This window comes from Rhopalosiphum maidis, chromosome 3 (genome assembly GCF_003676215.2).
Source record: "Rhopalosiphum maidis isolate BTI-1 chromosome 3, ASM367621v3, whole genome shotgun sequence".
NCBI lineage: Eukaryota > Metazoa > Arthropoda > Insecta > Hemiptera > Aphididae > Rhopalosiphum > Rhopalosiphum maidis.
Window position 1 is genome coordinate 6,249,679 of NC_040879.1, and position 16,894 is coordinate 6,266,572.

The following is a 16,894-nucleotide window of genomic DNA, read 5'->3' on the forward strand; positions in this document are numbered from 1 at the left end:
TTGTACTGATCATTTTCAATTTTGATCTTTTACGATAACCACCTTCATTGAAGTTAATGACCAGAACATTTTTTTTTTACTAAAAAGTGTTGATAGAAATAAAAATAACACACATTAAAACATAAAATCAATACATTTAGCGATGGCTACGTTAATAATGTTGTTTATCTGATAATAATATGGCGTAGCTTTAACATAATATTATCAAGTTTAAAGAGCAACTATTAAGTTAATACAAATATTTTAAAATATTTATAATAATACCATATAGAATTGAAGGATAAACTGAAAATCACATTACTTTAAAGTTTAAATTAATTATTATTTAGATATGATATTAAAATATTTTTTTTTACTATATCATACAAAAAAAAAATGTTATATATAATGAAATTTAACAGAAAATAAAATGTTATACTCATGTGCGTTTTAAAAATAATTACAATAATATATTATAGATAATGTAATTTAATTATAATATTAAATAATAGTGCAATATTAATTTTCCCATGTTGAATCATCGTTATCTTAATAATTCGATACATTTTTAGAATCAATATAATTCTGTAACATAATGTAAAACACATATTAAAATTTTAAACCATTTAGAATTGACTAATTTAAATTTTAAGAAATTGTCTATTGATATTATTTTATAAATATAAATTTATAATGTATGACCCATTCTGAAAGTTTATAATTAATAAAGAATAAACATTTAAGATACTATTTTATTTCAACGTACGATATTGTATAGTAAAACATGAAAAATATGAAAAAATTTAAGTACTAAGTAAGTTTGTAATGTAAAAACTAAAAAAGTAGCTATGCTGAGTAGATATTTTAAGTATCGAATGTATCTACTCAATGAGTTTTTCTACCTACAAAACTTTATTATCGGACAATCGCCGATCTATTCTTATCAAAAACATTAAAATTAAACACACTTTGATAGTTCAATGTAACACATTTATTGTTTAAAAATATTTACATAACTTTTAATCGTTTAAGTAATAAAAATATATTTAATATATAAAAATATTAGCAGTGTTTAGATAAATAAAATAATAATTAATAAATAAATGATTTAAAAACGATAATGTATTATTAAAAAACGTAATCTTTGAAAATGTTATGATATATTTTGGTATTTTAGGGCCATTTTTTGATGTTTTTAAGTAATTTTAATACTTTTTTGTGTGCATTTTTAAAGATTTTTAGGTCATTAAGTTCCAGGCCCTAATTATAAATATAATTTGACAACTATTATAAATAGATTAAATAGTACATTTGAAAAAATGTTTAGTAAGTTATATTTTCTGTCAATATTGTAATTAAGTACTCAGTTATGTATACCTATTATATGCTGTATTAAAACATTTTTTAGGTATTGATTACTTGCATAAATGCTTCATTCAGTAGCTAGGGTTTCAGCCTCCCCCCACAAATCTCAAACGCTATTTGCGACTATACTACTCATTAAGTAAATTCCGGTACTAGAAAAGTGGGAAATGTGTCATTTTAATTTTTAATCCAATGATATCTTATCATTGTAAGTGAATAACGTTTTGATCAGATATAGTTCTCTCACTAAATTATTTAAAAATGATATTTCCCCATATAACGTATATTAGAATTGCCAAGGCCGGGCAAGTTAACTAATTATTTTAACTCGTTAAGTTAAGTTAATACACACAAATGTGAGTTAAGTTTAAAGTAAACTCGTTAAAAATTAATTTGAAAAAAAGTAACTTAACTTAGTTAAAAATAAATTACTTCTTTTTTTCATGTAAAATTAATTACATGAAAAGTCACAGGAATCAATGCGAATAAAATATTATGAACAAAATATTATAATTGTTGAAACACGACGAATTTATTGCTCAATAATGAATATTTTAAAATCATTCTTAAGTTAGAAGTTACTTATGAAAATAAAAGTAACTCGTCAAGTAACTTATTAACTTTAGCTTTTTAACTCATTAATGTCTAGCCTTGTAAATTGCTATTAGTGATTAAAATTAAAATTAGTAGTACGATAAGTTGAACAAATTACAATCAGAATTAATCATACTTATTATTTTATTACTAGCTGATCTGCACGGCATGGTGTTACCGGTGACAGATGTTTTTGGATTTACTCTCTCTTAAATTTCGTTAAATTTTATAATCAAAAACAGCTAAATTAAAACAACTGAAGAGGCGAGATAATTTTCTTGTGATACGCTCAAACTTCAATATAAATCTTAGTGCCATGTTTATAACCAATATATTTTTATTCAACTGTTTGTGCATCCCAAACGGCTCAGTAAAAAAAAAAATTAATGATTCGATAAAATCGTTCAATAATAAATTGAAAAAATTATTTTATGCGACCCGGCATTAGAAATACAAACTAATTTATCATTTCCACTCTAATTTGTTGTTATTTAATGGTTAGTATTATACTATTTTATATTATACTATATACTATATACATGATGTATGTCAATTGTAATGTATCATACTTATTTTATTAATTGCGCCCTATATCAGGGGTGGGCAACTGGCGGCCCACGAACCTTTTTTATCTGGCCCGCGCTACATTTTACATACTCTGGTCCGCTAAATTTTAGTTTTCTAAAAATTGTCCCTCTATTAACTTTCAGTTGCCCATCTCTGCCTTATATTAATAATTATATCCATAAAAACAGTTTATAAATATTATTTGTAGTATATTCACTCTTCACAAATAGTAAATAAATAAATAGTATTAATTTAACATACATTAGAGACCATAAATTATGACTCTTTAAGAATTAATAAAATGTAATTATTTTTTTCGTTGTACCTTAATTATACGTTTTAACGCTGGTCAGGACTCTTCAGAAAATCGCTACATACGATTTTATTATTTGTTGTATTCGCCTAAAAAATATATAAGATATGCCCTTAAAATTTAACTTTAGTAATGCATAAAACATATTTTTATTTTATATATCAGTGTATCTTAAAGCCTTTAACTTAATAACTAAAAATTGTTAAGTGTTGTGTTTAAGTTATCGATCTTATTACCATTTAAGGAAATTATTCACTTAAGAGAATTCATCAACATAGTAATATTTTTTTGGTAATTGCAAAATATATTATAACAATATGTAGTATTCATAAATCATTAAATAAGTAAAATTCATAAGTTGATTTACCTTTGTAATTGCAGCTGCATTACGCTCCATCAAAAACACAGTAAATAGTTCATGCGCTTCTAAATTTTTCAAGCGGTCCTAAAATCAATAATTATAGTAGTGAATAAAAATAATGATACTAAGAATTGATCAAATTAATATAAAAATATCAGTCAATAAATTAATTAATTGTTAGATACATTTCTCTCTTTCTTTCTATTATGCAGTTTATAAGTACCTAAACTATTTAAACTGTAGTACAGTAGACACTGAATAACATTTTATGCACTATAGTTTGTTTATTGTATGTAAGTGTATTTTATGTAAGTTAGTCAAGCGACTAACTGTTATTTTTTATACTCAATGATATTTTTAAAAATAATAAACTGTAAGTTATTTATTTTAAACATATAAAATATTCGAACATTTATGATAAAAATATTAAAACTATTTATTATTGACAAGCTTATAAAAATTTCGAAAACATACAAATTATTTTGTTGCTAAAAATGATAAAATTTTCGTTTTTATGTATATGGTTTTAAAATGTAATATTATGTTTTTAAGAGGACGCCATACCCGTATGTGTTATCTCTGTCTTACTAACGTACATCATAACAAATTTTCGTTCAGCAGAATACATTTTGTGATGTTAGCTTTAATATTATTAAAGTAAATTTATTTATAATCAAATTTAATGATAAGAATATTATCTAGACAACGACATATGATTTTATTGATATTATTATTTTAAAGTGAGTTATGAACATTTTAAAGTTGTTATATTTTACATAACTGTAACTCACTTTAAAATAATAATATAATTAATAGCACATGTCATTGTTTAGATAATATGCTTACCTTAAAATTTGATAATAAGTAAATTTATTCTGACATTGAAGCTAACATGACAAAATGTATTCTGCTGAACGAAAATTTGTTATGATGTACGTTAGTAAGACAGAGACAACGTATGCGGGTATGGCGTAAGTTATTCTAACTAAAACCCAATAATCGAATAACTAAAAAAGCATAATTTTCTTTCCTAGAAATGTGGAGTTTAAATTTTTATGCAGTTGGATATTTAAATGAAGATACGTTAAACGTCGTATAACAATTTTGTTTCGGTCAATCATTAATACTTTTTTCGTTTAAATTGTCCATATTGTTAATTACTTGAGAAATTTTACAATTTATGGCTAGAATAGACAGCAACCGACTAATGATAATAATATACTACAATAATACTACAATCATAAGACATAATAAATTACAGTTAATAATATTGTAAGATATTCATCAGCCGATTTAATGTCCATCAGTAATATTGTAAAAAAAGATTTCTTTAATTATTATTGACAAAAATATTTTATAAAATGTGATCAAAGTTGTGTACACAAATATACGAAGAAACCAAAGGTATATAATAATCAAATCGCACATAATACGTATATACAATATACCAATATACTTAATAATATACTTATGATAAAATAAGTATAATTATAAGATGTACAATAGTGTTACGAGGTGTAATACAAACAAACAACTATTAATTGTCCTATTGAATCATTTTCCTTTACATATATATATAAAATAACTATACTTTTTTGCTCCAATTTTGTGACGACACCAATTAACTTTTTACCAACTTATTTTCACAGAGATGTTCCAAATACTCTTCTTAATGTCATAACGTCACCCGATTTTTCATTTTTTTTGATGGGGGGACTTAAGTTTTCAATTAAAGTTTGTTTTGCAATGACAATAAACAAAGCGCAAGGTTAGACTTTAACTTATTGTGGTGTAGATTTGGAAAATAACTGTTTCGCAAATGGACAATTAATTATATGACATTTAGCATTTTTTAGAGTTGGAAGAAATGACCATTTCTATGTTTATGCACTATAAAATAAAACTCTGAATGTGGTATACCAAGAGGATTTAACTTATGTAATTTTAAATATTCATAAATAAAGTTAGATTATACAAATTATAATAATTATTATAGAATCATTAGAATCATTTGTAACTATTTATCACTCGATTAATTATAAATAAAGATAATAATTTTTTTTATTCTTTAAAACACAACTATATGTGTTGATGTAAGAATTTCATCTAGAGAAAGTAAAACTGAACACGGCAACAGCCGGGTAATTTAGTTAGTACAATATAATATGATCGATTGTCTATAGTATAAAAGATGTATACTTAACGTGTATATTTAATATTTTATTATACGAATCAAGACGGCAGTCTCGGATAGGTTAGGTTTAATAAACATCCAATCTTAAATTATTTGCAGTTAACAACACAAGAATAAATACCTACGGTGAAGTCACATTAACAATTAATCTTAACCTTTGACGTTTCTTTTATATTAGTAGACATTGAAAAGTAAATCATAGGTTCTGATTTTTTTGCATTAATTCAACCTATTAGTTGATATCCACAACCATAGATTAATTGATAATATTATTGAGTTATCAACAGTAGGTATATAATCAAATGCAGTTGTGTGTTTAATTAGAACATATTATTCTGACAATCATAATATTTTGCAAACATTTTACGTGAGTTCCCTACAGTAACACAGACATATACATCTACAACCACACATCAAACATTATATTTCAATGAAATTTGAAATATAGGGGCTTCCTGTATTTGAAAACCCTAGAAGACAAGCTATTTGCAGCTAAGAAAAAATTCCAGAATATGGTGAATTTGGGAAATTGCAGTCCATCTAATAGTCCTTGGGCATCTCCACTACAAATGGCACAAAAGAGCAACCAAGAATGTTGATCTTGTGGTGGTTACTGACTATAGACGTTTAAACGATATTACTACGCCAGACTTCAACCACATAATTGTTGGTAAGAAAATATTTTCTACATTAGATTTAAAGTGTGTTTATCACCAAATACCTATTAATGCTTATGAGTTATAACATATAAAATACAGCAATAACAACAAATTTTGGCCTATTTGAGTTTGTACGAATGCCATTTTGACTAAAAAATGCAGCTTGAATATTTCAACGTTTTGTGAACGACATGTATATAAATTTTTAATTCTGTTTTGTGTAAGATGATATCCAGACAATTTGGAACAACGTAAGGAACATTTATGCAAGGTATTCGGACAACTTTCTAAATTTAATTTGAATATTAATGTTCTTAAAAGCGTTTTTGGGCAAAATAAAGTGCGTTTTAAAGGAGTCGATATTATTATGAATGCCAGCAGCGAAAAGAGTAAAAACATTTCAAGAATATGGTAGACCAAAGGACATCAAGGAGCTATGGCAATTTTTGGGTATGTTTTTTACTTGCAACACCAAAACACCTGATGAATCACATTCGTATCACATTTAAAACAAAAATTTGAGCACATCAGACCTATAGAGGTCTCACATAAATCTACAAGGAGCACGTTTATTTCACCATAAGAGCTACCAAAAGTTAGAAAAACTATCAGAAATATATATTTTTTAAAATTTAGTATTATTTTGACTGTAAATTATGTAAAAAAATATTTTTTAAGTCTTAAATAGATTTTGAAATAATAAATGTGATTTGATATCAAAATATATTATATGTAAAATTGTTTTTAAATTTGTTATAAACCGTAGGCATTTCATTAAAAACTATTAAATATTATTTAGGTATGTAAAAAATGTAGTTTTAAAAAAATAGATTTACCTCAGGTGTAATGACTATTTCATTAATAGCCATTTTTATATATTCGTACATTTTATCATAATCATTTGGGTAGTATTTCCAATAAAATCTAAAAATTAACGTATACAATTCTATCTTATTGATGTACGGAAAGATTAGGTTATTATATGATCCTAAACTCGTTAGATTATCAGATATAAATTCATTATCGTAAGTAAGCTTGACTTGAATTTTTTTTAAAATGTTGGTTGATATTTTCCAATCACCAGGCCTATTAGAGGCTTCCCAATTGTTACGGGGAATTTTAATCTGAAAATAATAAATAAAGTAGAATAAGTGAATAAATTTAATAAATTATTAAATAATAACATTGACGACTCTTCCATACTTAGCCTTTTTAACTTTAAAGTCAATCCTCATGATACCCGTGACTGAGATATATTTTATATCCGCTACTTAAAATAAAAACTACCTATCTTGCCAGTCTTAAAATATTTTGATGTCTACAGGCAATAAACTCGTCAATGTAATATTCTATTTGTATAAATATTCTGTCTGTTAATCTCTTGTTATGTAATCATTTTGTTAATGTTTGTGTTTTTATACGTCTTTATATTCTATATTTTATATTTTAAATACCATTTAAAATAACTTACTTTTATTAATGTTACATTATTTTAATTATAAGATTTATACTTGCTACTCTTATCACTATTGCAACTTTATTGTAATTGGACACTGTCCGTAACATTTAATAATAAATAAATAAATAAATAAATTTAGAATTTATTATACTACTATTTGTTTATCAATACTACATTTAACTAATCAATTACTGTATAAATTACTTATACTATAAAAATCTATTATAAATATGATTAAATTTGTTCTTATAATACTTAATAAGGCTACCATAGTCTATATTCCTATAATTATTTGAAAAACTATTTTCCATAAAAAATAACTATTCAGGCTATAATAATATTGATTGTTGAGATACCAAATTAATATAGCAATGCAGATAGAAACTTTGTTAATTTTGTAGTGTTTTTATTTTTGTTATTGTATTATTAAAATGAAAAACAAAGTTATAAAAATAATAGAGTATAAAACAAAAATAACGCTAAAACTTCAGAAATATTTTATTCTGGAACCATAATAAATTTATTTTGTGACTGTTGCCTGGTGATTTTTTTTCGTAAAATACGGTATTTTTCTATTTCATAATTCTATAATAACCTACAATGGTGCAGATAAATGAGTCATGGAAAAGTCATAGGTTACCATACATTAGTAATTTAATATACTATAATCAGAGCCGTAGCTAGGGCTTCGCGAAACTGGCTCAGGCCAGGGGCGCAAAATCCAGAATAAAATATACCATATATTGATATATTATACCAACTATTAATAACAAATTTTATTTAGAGTATGGGAAAAATAATTATACTAGAATAGCTACGCTAAATTATATTATTATGGCGTATTGTGTACAAAAATATTACAATTTACAAGTGTTTACAAAATAACGCATAACAATTGTTAACATAATGATTTTCAAAATCATTATTATTATTAACTCGTAGCTGCATGTTTAATTCTAAATGTTTTATTTTTATACTTTAAAGACCTTCATCAATTAATTCACATTTATGGGTGGTAGATAACTACTCCTATTTTAGTATTAAGTCTTTTTGTATCAGTCCATGAAAGGAAACACTTGTGAAAGAAGTTCTAGTAAATTGAAAATTATTAAGAAATATCTAAGGTCTACAATGTCACAGGAAAAATTGTCAAATATGAGTATTATATCGATTCAATGTGAATTAGTTTCAAAAATTAATTTTGAAAATATTATAGATGAATTTGCCACTAAAAAAGCACGAAAAGTGAAATTTTGAAATGTATAAAAGTACAATTATTTTTTAAATTATTATATAAGGTTATAATAAGTTTGGCAGAGCTTTTTTCTTATTAAATATAATAATTATTATAATAGCTAATAAAAATAAAATAAATTAACAAATGTATAAATCTTTTATATGTGTAAGTACGTGGACGAGGGAAAAGCGGTATATAATTTTTACAAGCACGGAAATATGATAAATGGCCAGGAGCGCAAATGAACATGCTACGACTCTGAATATAATATTTAAGATTTTAATTTAGGTATTATATTTCTATTGAATATCGTGAAAATTTATTGAATCAAACTCATGAAAAATTGTGTGAATGTGTGTGTGGAGAATCTTTATTACTACTACAGTTTGTTTTAGATAATGTATTACGTAGATATTACTGAATTTGATAGTCGAGTTATGATCCCAATTCCCAAGTTACATATTATTATAAAGTAATTCAAATAATATAAAATTTCTCAATATTTTAGTGTTGTAAAAAAATTAAATTAAACATCTTAAGATTAATTACGTTGATCTGTTTTTTAGCTTTAAGATAAATAAAATGTTCATCTATCTTAAAATTGTTATCCGGATAAGATCTAATTAAATTATCTGCCTCAGTCATAGCATTTAATAAATCATTTTGATATACATCAGATTCTGAATTATTACTAAGAACTCCATTCAGTTCTATTAACCATTTATAGGCAATAAAAAGGTTATTGATTATTTGAGTCGTTAAACATTTTGTTGTAGATTCCTCATCATAATTAATTTCTATGGATTCTTTTTTTTCAGGTTTTTTCTCATCAGTTTCTTCAAGATTTTCCTCAATAGTTTCTTTAGGTTTTTCATTAGCCATTTCATTAATTATTTTCAAATTTTTTTGTTTACACTTTTTTGTATCACTAATGGTTATTTTTTTATCTTCGACGTAACTATTAAGTAACCGGATTGCTTAAAAATAAAAACAATATATATTTAAATTGAATATTATAAAGCTATATTTACAATTGCAATACTTATATTAGATTATGTAAAATTGTTTAGTATTGAATGTTTTTCAAAATACGTTGAATTTTTTAATATGAATGTATAAATAAAAAACAACTAAAGCAAATTACGAATTAATATGTATTCATTTTTAAATTTAATTTGCATATTTTGAAGGGCAATACACAAAGATAGTGGGGAATGAGGTACTATAGTATCCGCAATTATATACAGACATACAGTCATAGTCATAGTATATTAACTATTTAATTGTTTAATTCTAATATGAATCATTTAAATTTAAAGCAATAATTGAATGATTAAGATAGTATAATATTACAGTTGGTATATACCAAGCTTAACATTTTCAATATTTGTTTGATAATTGTTTGATTTTGTGTCGATCTCTATAGCTGCATTCTTAATTAAATGTAATACGTCCTGGTTAATTGTATAATTATCCTTCATTAATTTCTGAAAAAATGAAAAAAAAAATAGCAATATATTATGACAATTGTAGCAGCAATAATACTATACTTCATAAACCAAAGTTTCTACACTTAAAGTTCAAAGTAAATTATATTTTTATAAATCTTACTGTATGAAGGTCTTCTATAAATTTTTCTTTTAGCGTATTTTGTAATTTATGTAGAATATGTAATTTGGGAATTATTTTTAACGTCAAATCTGAAAATACATATTAGATCAATAATAAAGTAATTTAATTGAGTAGGTGAAGTATATAAAGAATAGCTACTGATTCAGTTATGCTTAATTTATGATACAGTACAATAACTATGTATTGCATAAAAGTATAGTCAAATATAGCATTTAATAAAAATAAGTTAAATTAATTAATATTTTACTACTGATTTTTACATTGACTTTGCATGAAACTAAGTGTTGCTAAATTAATATTAATAAGTAGGATGATTTGGGGCATTCTAGAACTGCCTCAATCCTCAATCCTCACCGACGCCGCGCCGCCGTTGAGGATTACTTACCCCCGTACCCACCCTTGTTATAGCCCACCGCCGAGGATGAAGCCGCCACCGCCAAGTATAACGCTGCACGCCGCTACTATCAACCAGTTATCTCATGTTATCAGATAGTAATAAATAGTTATCACATATTATAAGATATATTGCCGCTTACATTTTTTGAATAATTTCACCCGCTATACGAATAATATTCATGAAAACAATGAACAAGTGAAATCGTAACGCTTAATAGACATGTTCTTACATGCAAACATTCAACAATACACCCTAATAAACCTGTAGAGTCCTGTCGATAAATCCCCGCCATAAGATATACTTTGTAAGGGATTCAGAATGTAAAACGAAATCAGTCCGTCTCCACTATTCGTTCGACTAAGTGCTAAGTAATTCAGGGTTCAAAGTGAATTGTTTTACAACTGATTTTAAATCATAGTTTGTTTTCATACACTTGGTATGATATTATACATGGTAATTATACATTTTTTTTGACAAACATACAATTATATAATATCATATAATATTATATTATATTATATCATATCCTACAGTATATAAAGTAAAATATATAACCTATTTTTATTTGGAAAGTTTATAAATAGTGTTTTCAATTTTAAACGAAATCATGGTTTTGTGTAGTGTAAGCGATAAAATCTTTAGTCTACGCAAACATGCCAAATCACACGAATCATCCACTAAAATTGTATGCAATATTTGTTCACAAATGTTCACGCGAAGAGATAACCTCATCAGACATTATAGGGAAATACATCGTAATTTTTTCTATTATAATATACATGTTATATCTTTAATAAAGATATAACACCGTTTATTTGTTTTGCATAGATTTTGTTCAAACTGATTTTCTTGTAAACATTCTAGATCTAATTCTGAAAGTTTATTTTCCTCATCACTTCTATAACTTGCTTATACTTTAGGTAAATTTAATTTAAGCTTATCTCATTTTTTGGTAAAACATAGAAATTCTTCCCTTAAAATAGAAGTATTTTCTAACCCAAGAACTTCACCAAGTTTGAAAAGAGCAGTTGTGGGTAATAGTTTTGAAAATTGACGAAGATCTAAGCATGTAAAATCTGAACAGATTTCAGCCTGTTTAGTAAAACGTTGTTCTAATTTACAAATCACTGTATCCATCGCTGTGGTTGAACATTAAATTTAAACAAGTCGATAGTAGTTTCAGTAACAGTTTCATTTTGGTTCTCACCATCCAATGTTTTTTTCTTACGTAATCGCACATTTGGCAAATTATCGGGGATCAAATTATTAATTTCATCTTCATTTTCAATTAATTGATTAGCCCATTTCGCAAAATTTTTACCTGCCTTTAAAATATCTTCAAAATTTCTTGCTTCCTTTTTTAAAAACTGTAATGTTGAACTGACCATCTGTTGAGCTTGTAAAATAAACATCAGTCTGTAAATATTTAGATAAAGGTGTAGTTCTCTGAAATATTTTTAAATATAATTGTGTTGTAAGAATTGTTTCAAATTTTGTTAAAGATTACAACAGTGACATTACAGTACATCTACAATCATTATTGAAATCTTCATTTTTTGAAGAAATGATAGAAAAAAATTTTATTACTGTTAAATATAACATGAGAAGGTTCATTAAATGAACCAAACCAGATGGTGGTATCTGGTTTGTCCAATTAAATTCAATACACGACTATCTGATGATAAATCCATTCGTTTATGTGAATCTCTGAAAAATCCAGCACAACTATTTATCAGAACAAATAATGATATAGCTGGAGTTGAAACTCCTGTAGCTTCTATGATGACTAAATTAAGGCAGTGAGCATAACTTCACACATGCAGTTGTTTAGGAGATTCTTTTTCTAGTCATTTAGAAAAACCATTATATTGTCCAATCATATTTAATGCACCATCAGTTGAACTTCCAGTGCATTTTTTAACATCAATCGAATTATCTGATAAATTATTTAATATTAAATCACATAATGCTTGACCAGTAAATTTAAAAATGACAATGCTCTTTCGTGTATAGTAGGTTTTACTCCAAATTTATAAGTTGAAGATACATATCTTACTATAACTGAACAGATATCAGCTACAGATACATCTTGGCTTGTATCAATTTGAATAGAATACATACCAGACATTTTAATATCTTCACTAATTGGTTTTTTATTAGTATTTAAATTGATTTAATGATATAGTTAGCTAATGTTTTTGATAGAAGAGTTACATTTTGACTTCTTCCAGGAGTTTTGTTGTCACTTGCTTTTTTTATAACTAATTTAATATGTTTATCCAATAGTGCATCATATTTGGCTAATAATAGTAATATATCAAGGGAATTTCCATGACTGACATTTGGATTAGTCAAGTCTTTAGCTGATTCATATGCTCCTTGAGAACTTAAGTCACGTTTACCAATCAACTTAATAACATCTACAATCTTTTGAAAAATCATTCTACGATGTTCAACTTCTTGCATTCTTTTAGTTAGTTGATTTTTAAATAATAAAACATTGATACTTTTTTCTTTGTATGCATCATATAAGTATCAACACAATAATAATAATTTCTACTATTTTCATGATCATTAATTCTACAATACAAATGTTTAAAATCATTCATTTCTGATATAAACTTGCTTTCGTCATTACTTCTAGCAAATGCCAAACATATTGAGCAAAAAAAGTATTTTTTGTTTTCATTATAAGTAAGCCAATAACGTAAACTACCATCAGGCCGAATAAAAGTTTTCTTATAGTTGAACGATTGTTTCAGTTTTATCAAAATCTTGGATTGGATGAAACTCAAAAAAATTTTTAATTTCATTTGATTTTGGTCTTTTAAACATGTGCTCATTATTAGAGTCCCCCGAATAATTGAAAACATCTCTTGAACAAGAAGGACCAACATTTTAAAATTGAAATATGCCAGAAACACCAACAGCTCTTTTTCCATCCTATAGAAGTTTAAATAATAAATACATTTCATTCACATTTAAACATTTTTTTTTTTTAGAAAAATAAGATATTTAGTATAATATACTTACTGTTTCATCAGGTATAGTCTCACATACAGGTTTAAAAATATTATTGATTTTTAAACATTTTTCTGCATCTAAGGCCAATTTCTTTTTGTTTAAAACTCTAATATTTTCTGCACCTCCACAGTGTTTTCTTTTTTTATCATTTCTGCTATTCATTATTAAAAAAAATAATAATAAACAAGAATGGCAACAAGAAACACACGTACGATAAAAACAGACTCGTTTGACTAATAAAAAATAAATAACAAAATTAAAAATGTAATTTTAATAGGTATATTGTGGTATTGTTTGTATTACACATTTCACTCACCTGTTTAACACTGTACTATACACTATATAATTTACGAGTATACCTATTTAATATTTTCGTAAAATGACTTATCATATTTCTATTTGTGTGTATTTTTAGAATTATCATCTAACAATTTCAAGTTTCCTAAACGTTCTTTACACATACACAATATACAATTGTATCATATCGCAACGGTAATCAGAACCGTGGTAGGTAAGTTAATAATTGTCGAGGCCACAATTGTTATCATCATTGATATCACACCGTATCCAACCGTGATAAAGACTTGATAGTTTAACTTTTTTCATATTAATGCAATAATTTTTTCTGGTCCTTTTATCAGTTTAAATTGATATAAATTCCATAAAATAACGATTTAAAATAAATTTTCTTTTATCAAATCAAGATCATCACCTCGGACTCGCGGTTCAATATAGCTACGGCGGTACGGCCCCTTTTTGCTGCAGCCCAACAGGAAATTTCCGGGTATCCCGATGGGCTAGTCCAACCCTGATCTTTATTTTAGTTATTTTTTTTATTATGATGTATATATTTTATAATTTTTTCTTTGTCAATACCAATTGCATTAATAAAGAAATTGAATTAATAATGTAAATATTCGATATAAATTATTATTTACAGATTTGAACACTACATTCCAAAAACGGCAAAAATAACCAACTATCACTAAGCAAAAAATTCAAGATTTTTTTACACCGGCTGAAAAAATTTACGATTATAATGGTGAATATCTTATTCATAACTTTATATATAGCTTTATTTCCTTTATTAATAGTAAAAACTAACGAAACATATTTTGTTTTAAAATAATACTATTATTTTTTGCTCTCGCCAAAGAACGTACTATATGAGTTGTACACAGATCCTAGGGAAAATCTTTTTTTTTTTGAGCTTCTTAGCAGTAAACAAATTAAAATAGGTATCCAATATCCAAGTATTTTAGGAAAAAAAAATATTTGATAAGATAATCAATAAATGTATGAAAATGTTTTAGGAAAGTCCATCTGATATTTCATCCCTGTCCCCTTCGTCACCGTCAAGCTATACAGATAAAAACGATGGACCATACGGATCGCGTAGTATATCAAATTCACAGTATCTAAACCCGCAAGACGGCACACTATTTAACGATGTACTATGTATGATATTTGTATGATATATGTATTGTATTTGTGTAAAATAAAAACAAGTGATATTTAAAAATAAATATCTAAGATCATAAAAGAACTAAATGATTTAAACGATACATCTCCTATCGGACGAATATATGAGGTTGAAGTTAAATATTCGAAAGAACTCCATGATAAACATAACGACTTTCCTTTCCTACCACAGAACAGTATTCTGGCTAGCTCAAAAGTAAAAAAACTTATGACAACACTTCATTCGAAAAAAAAATTATGTTATCCATTACCGCAACCTAAAGCAAGCTATAGCTAATAGACTTATAGTTGACAAAGTAAATATAATTTATTTCATTTTACATTTGTAATGTAATTATATTTTATTATATGTTCATAGAATAGTCCAGTTTAATCAATCACCATGGTTGACTCCATACATAGCGCTAAACACAGATATGAAGAAAAAGGCAGCAAATGACTTTGAGAAAGACTTTTTTAAACTTTTAAATAATGCAGTCTTTGGTATATATATATATATAAATATTATAAAAAAATGTTATTCTCATTTTTATTAACTTTTTTAGGAAAAACCATGGAGTCTATGAGGAAACGTATGAAAATGGAACTGGTGTCCAGTGATCAACGCTTACTACTGATAAACCGAACAACATTCAAACATTGTACAACATACAATGAAAATCTGAATTCAGTCTCATTAGAAAATAAAATCATTGATTTTTGTAAACCGATATATATATAGTTAATTATTACACATGCAATTAGTTTTTTTATGTTATTACTTTATAAACTTATTTATTAAAGGTTTCGCAGTTCTAGATATAAGTAAAACACTGATGTACGACTATCACTATAACGTAATGCAGAAACATTATGGTGACAAAATCGAGCTCATATATACAGATACAGGTATATTATTATTATATTATTTTATTATTAATATATTTGTGTTATTTTAGATTCTTTAGTATATTATATCCAGACTGACGACTTTTACAATGGCCTGGTGAATAATTCTAACTTGCTTGATCGAATGGACACTGCAAATCTACCCAGGGACCACCCGTGTTACATTGCTGAGAGAAAGAAGATTCCCGGACTATTTTCTGATGAAACCGATGGACGTATTATGAAGGAGTTTATAGCACTTCGAGAAAAATTCTATGCTTACATTTTAGAAGACAAGGAGAAAATTAAGGCAAAAGGAATCCATGATCATGTTGTTAAAAATCATATGACTTTCAAAGATCACAAGCTGTGTTTGTTTGGTGATACTAGTTTGGAGGTGAAGACTGTGAATGTCTCTATTCGCTCTTTCAAGCACAAATTATAAACCATTGAAGTCGATAAATTGACTTATAATAATTTTGACAATAAAAGGGTTATACTTGAAGATAAAGTGCATACTCTAGCTCATGGTCATTACTCCATAGAGTGAGTATATATTTTAAAATTTATTTAATTTTTTCTCATGATGTTATTGAATTTTGTAGGGAAACCGAATCATATAATGAAACAATGTGGAGGACGAATGATTTCGATGAACCAACGTTAGAGTTAATGGATTTGCTATATGTAGAATTAGTTAATAATCAATAGATATTTTAATTTTATTGATGTTTTTTTACACATTATTTTCTGTAGATATTTTC

At 25.9% G+C, this 16,894-nt stretch overlaps 2 protein-coding genes across 7 annotated transcripts in view; one reads left to right on the forward strand and one right to left on the reverse strand.

The window, feature by feature from the left end:
* Nucleotides 1-428: 428 nt before the first annotated feature.
* LOC113559621 overlaps nucleotides 429-16,894 on the reverse strand; it is a 71,460-nt gene continuing 54,994 nt past the window's right edge. For all 6 annotated transcript variants that reach the window (XM_026965369.1, XM_026965365.1, XM_026965370.1 and 3 more), the window contains 7 exons: nucleotides 10,340-10,428; nucleotides 10,095-10,215; nucleotides 9,278-9,705; nucleotides 6,869-7,156; nucleotides 3,186-3,263; nucleotides 2,831-2,907; nucleotides 429-564 (listed from right to left, as the gene is read on the reverse strand). In XM_026965369.1, the coding sequence (XP_026821170.1) occupies nucleotides 2,845-2,907; nucleotides 3,186-3,263; nucleotides 6,869-7,156; nucleotides 9,278-9,705; nucleotides 10,095-10,215; nucleotides 10,340-10,428 (1,067 nt within the window). In that variant the 3' untranslated portion in view covers nucleotides 429-564; nucleotides 2,831-2,844. The remainder of the gene's footprint in view (nucleotides 565-2,830; nucleotides 2,908-3,185; nucleotides 3,264-6,868; nucleotides 7,157-9,277; nucleotides 9,706-10,094; nucleotides 10,216-10,339; nucleotides 10,429-16,894) is intronic.
* LOC113559622 lies at nucleotides 15,817-16,575 on the forward strand. The gene is made up of 3 exons (XM_026965371.1): nucleotides 15,817-15,980; nucleotides 16,045-16,151; nucleotides 16,202-16,575. Exons 1-3 carry the CDS (start codon nucleotides 15,817-15,819, stop codon nucleotides 16,573-16,575), a joined length of 645 nt encoding a protein of 214 aa, XP_026821172.1.